Raw genomic sequence first — 1,413 nt, forward strand, 5'->3', positions numbered from 1 at the left:
GGTTTTTCTTGCTGCCCAGGTGTACCTTGTTAAATTGACTGTAAAGAATGAATAGCTCTGAATGTCTTCTCTTGGTTTGAGCCCTGGGTTTCACCTGTGGAGACAGCATTTGTTGTTAAAAAGAATAAACCGACATGAAGACCAGAGAGCTGTCTATGGGAGAAAAGCAAGCCATTTTGAAGCTGCGAAAAGAGGAAAAACCGGTCTGAGCCATTGCACAAACATGGGGCATAGCCAAAGAACAATTTGGAATGTCCTGGAAAAGAGCGTTAGTTCTCATTATGATCTCTTACATTATAACATTAAAATAAAAACAATAGTTCCCTCACAAACCTCTCTTTTCCCCCCCTAACTCTTGAAATGAATAAGACATGCAATGTTACTGAGAAACTGGAAAGTGCAATGTCCTCTCTGCTGTGACACTGGAGACTACTTCCATAAAACTTCCATAAATAGATAACTTATAAATCTTAATTAGATCACAATGATCAGGCATTTTTTTTCTTTAAGTAACATGTTTATAATATGTTTACGATTAAGCTTAGACTATGTATTGCGTATGCCATACTAGACCCAGTCAATGAGCTGTTACTATAGAAACGAGAACGAGCACATCACTATAAAGCTGTAATTTCCCTTGCAGCTGGAATCAGAATCTTGCTGTTACAGAAATGTCGCCAACGCCTTCTGACCAATCAGATTGGAGAATTCAACAGTGTTGTGGTGTAAAGCATCAGTAGCTGACCTGTCTCATCATCTGCCACACACAGTCGATGAACTGCACAAAGAGAGGGGATCGTTCCGAGTTGGCGTGATTCTCATCTCCAAGGCCGACATGCTGAGAAACACACAGAGAGAGAAAGATAGGGTTAAATATACATGCGTTCACACGCCCACACACAACCACGCCCTCACTGCTCATACACACCGAGGCCAGCTTGTGTCCGAAGCTGATCCACTCCTTCTCGATCAGTACCTGGAAGCCCCTGAGTGTGCGGTAGTGCGAGTCCAGCATCAGCACGGCCAGAGAGGTGAGCTGAGCCGTACCGTCCCAGCCGTCACTGCAGTGCACCACCATGGAGCTCTTACTACATTCAACCTTATCTGCTATACCATTAACTGCTATACGCACTGCACCTGCTAATAACAGCTACACACACACACACACACACACACACACACACACACAGTCAGGTCAAACAACCATCACTTCACTGACTGAGTAAAACAACACTCAAGGGTTCACAAACAAGGTATCACAAATAGTTGTCTAGAACAACATGTAGATATTAATGAATTAAATAAGTACTTAACAATTAAAATGTAATAATTATTCACAATGTATGTTCAGGGCATAATATCTAACTACAAAACAAAACAGATGCTCTGTGTTCTTATGTTCTTCTGTTTCCT

The 1,413-nt window shown here is 41.8% G+C and overlaps 1 protein-coding gene across 1 annotated transcript; it reads right to left on the minus strand.

The window, feature by feature from the left end:
* Positions 1-531: 531 nt before the first annotated feature.
* On the minus strand, positions 532-1,199 carry LOC128604760 (myotubularin-related protein 2-like). The gene has a single exon (XM_053619867.1). It carries the CDS (start codon positions 1,076-1,078, stop codon positions 734-736), a length of 345 nt encoding a protein of 114 aa, XP_053475842.1. The 5' UTR covers positions 1,079-1,199; the 3' UTR covers positions 532-733.
* Between the last annotated feature and the right edge of the window lie 214 nt (positions 1,200-1,413).

Source organism: Ictalurus furcatus, unplaced genomic scaffold, assembly GCF_023375685.1.
Source record: "Ictalurus furcatus strain D&B unplaced genomic scaffold, Billie_1.0 scf2, whole genome shotgun sequence".
In the NCBI taxonomy this organism is placed as follows: Eukaryota; Metazoa; Chordata; class Actinopteri; order Siluriformes; family Ictaluridae; genus Ictalurus; species Ictalurus furcatus.

Coding starts and splice junctions, on each gene's coding strand:
- LOC128604760 (XM_053619867.1), bottom strand. CDS start 1,078: ATGGTGGTGCACTGCAGTGACGGCTGGGACGGTACGGCTCAGCTCACC.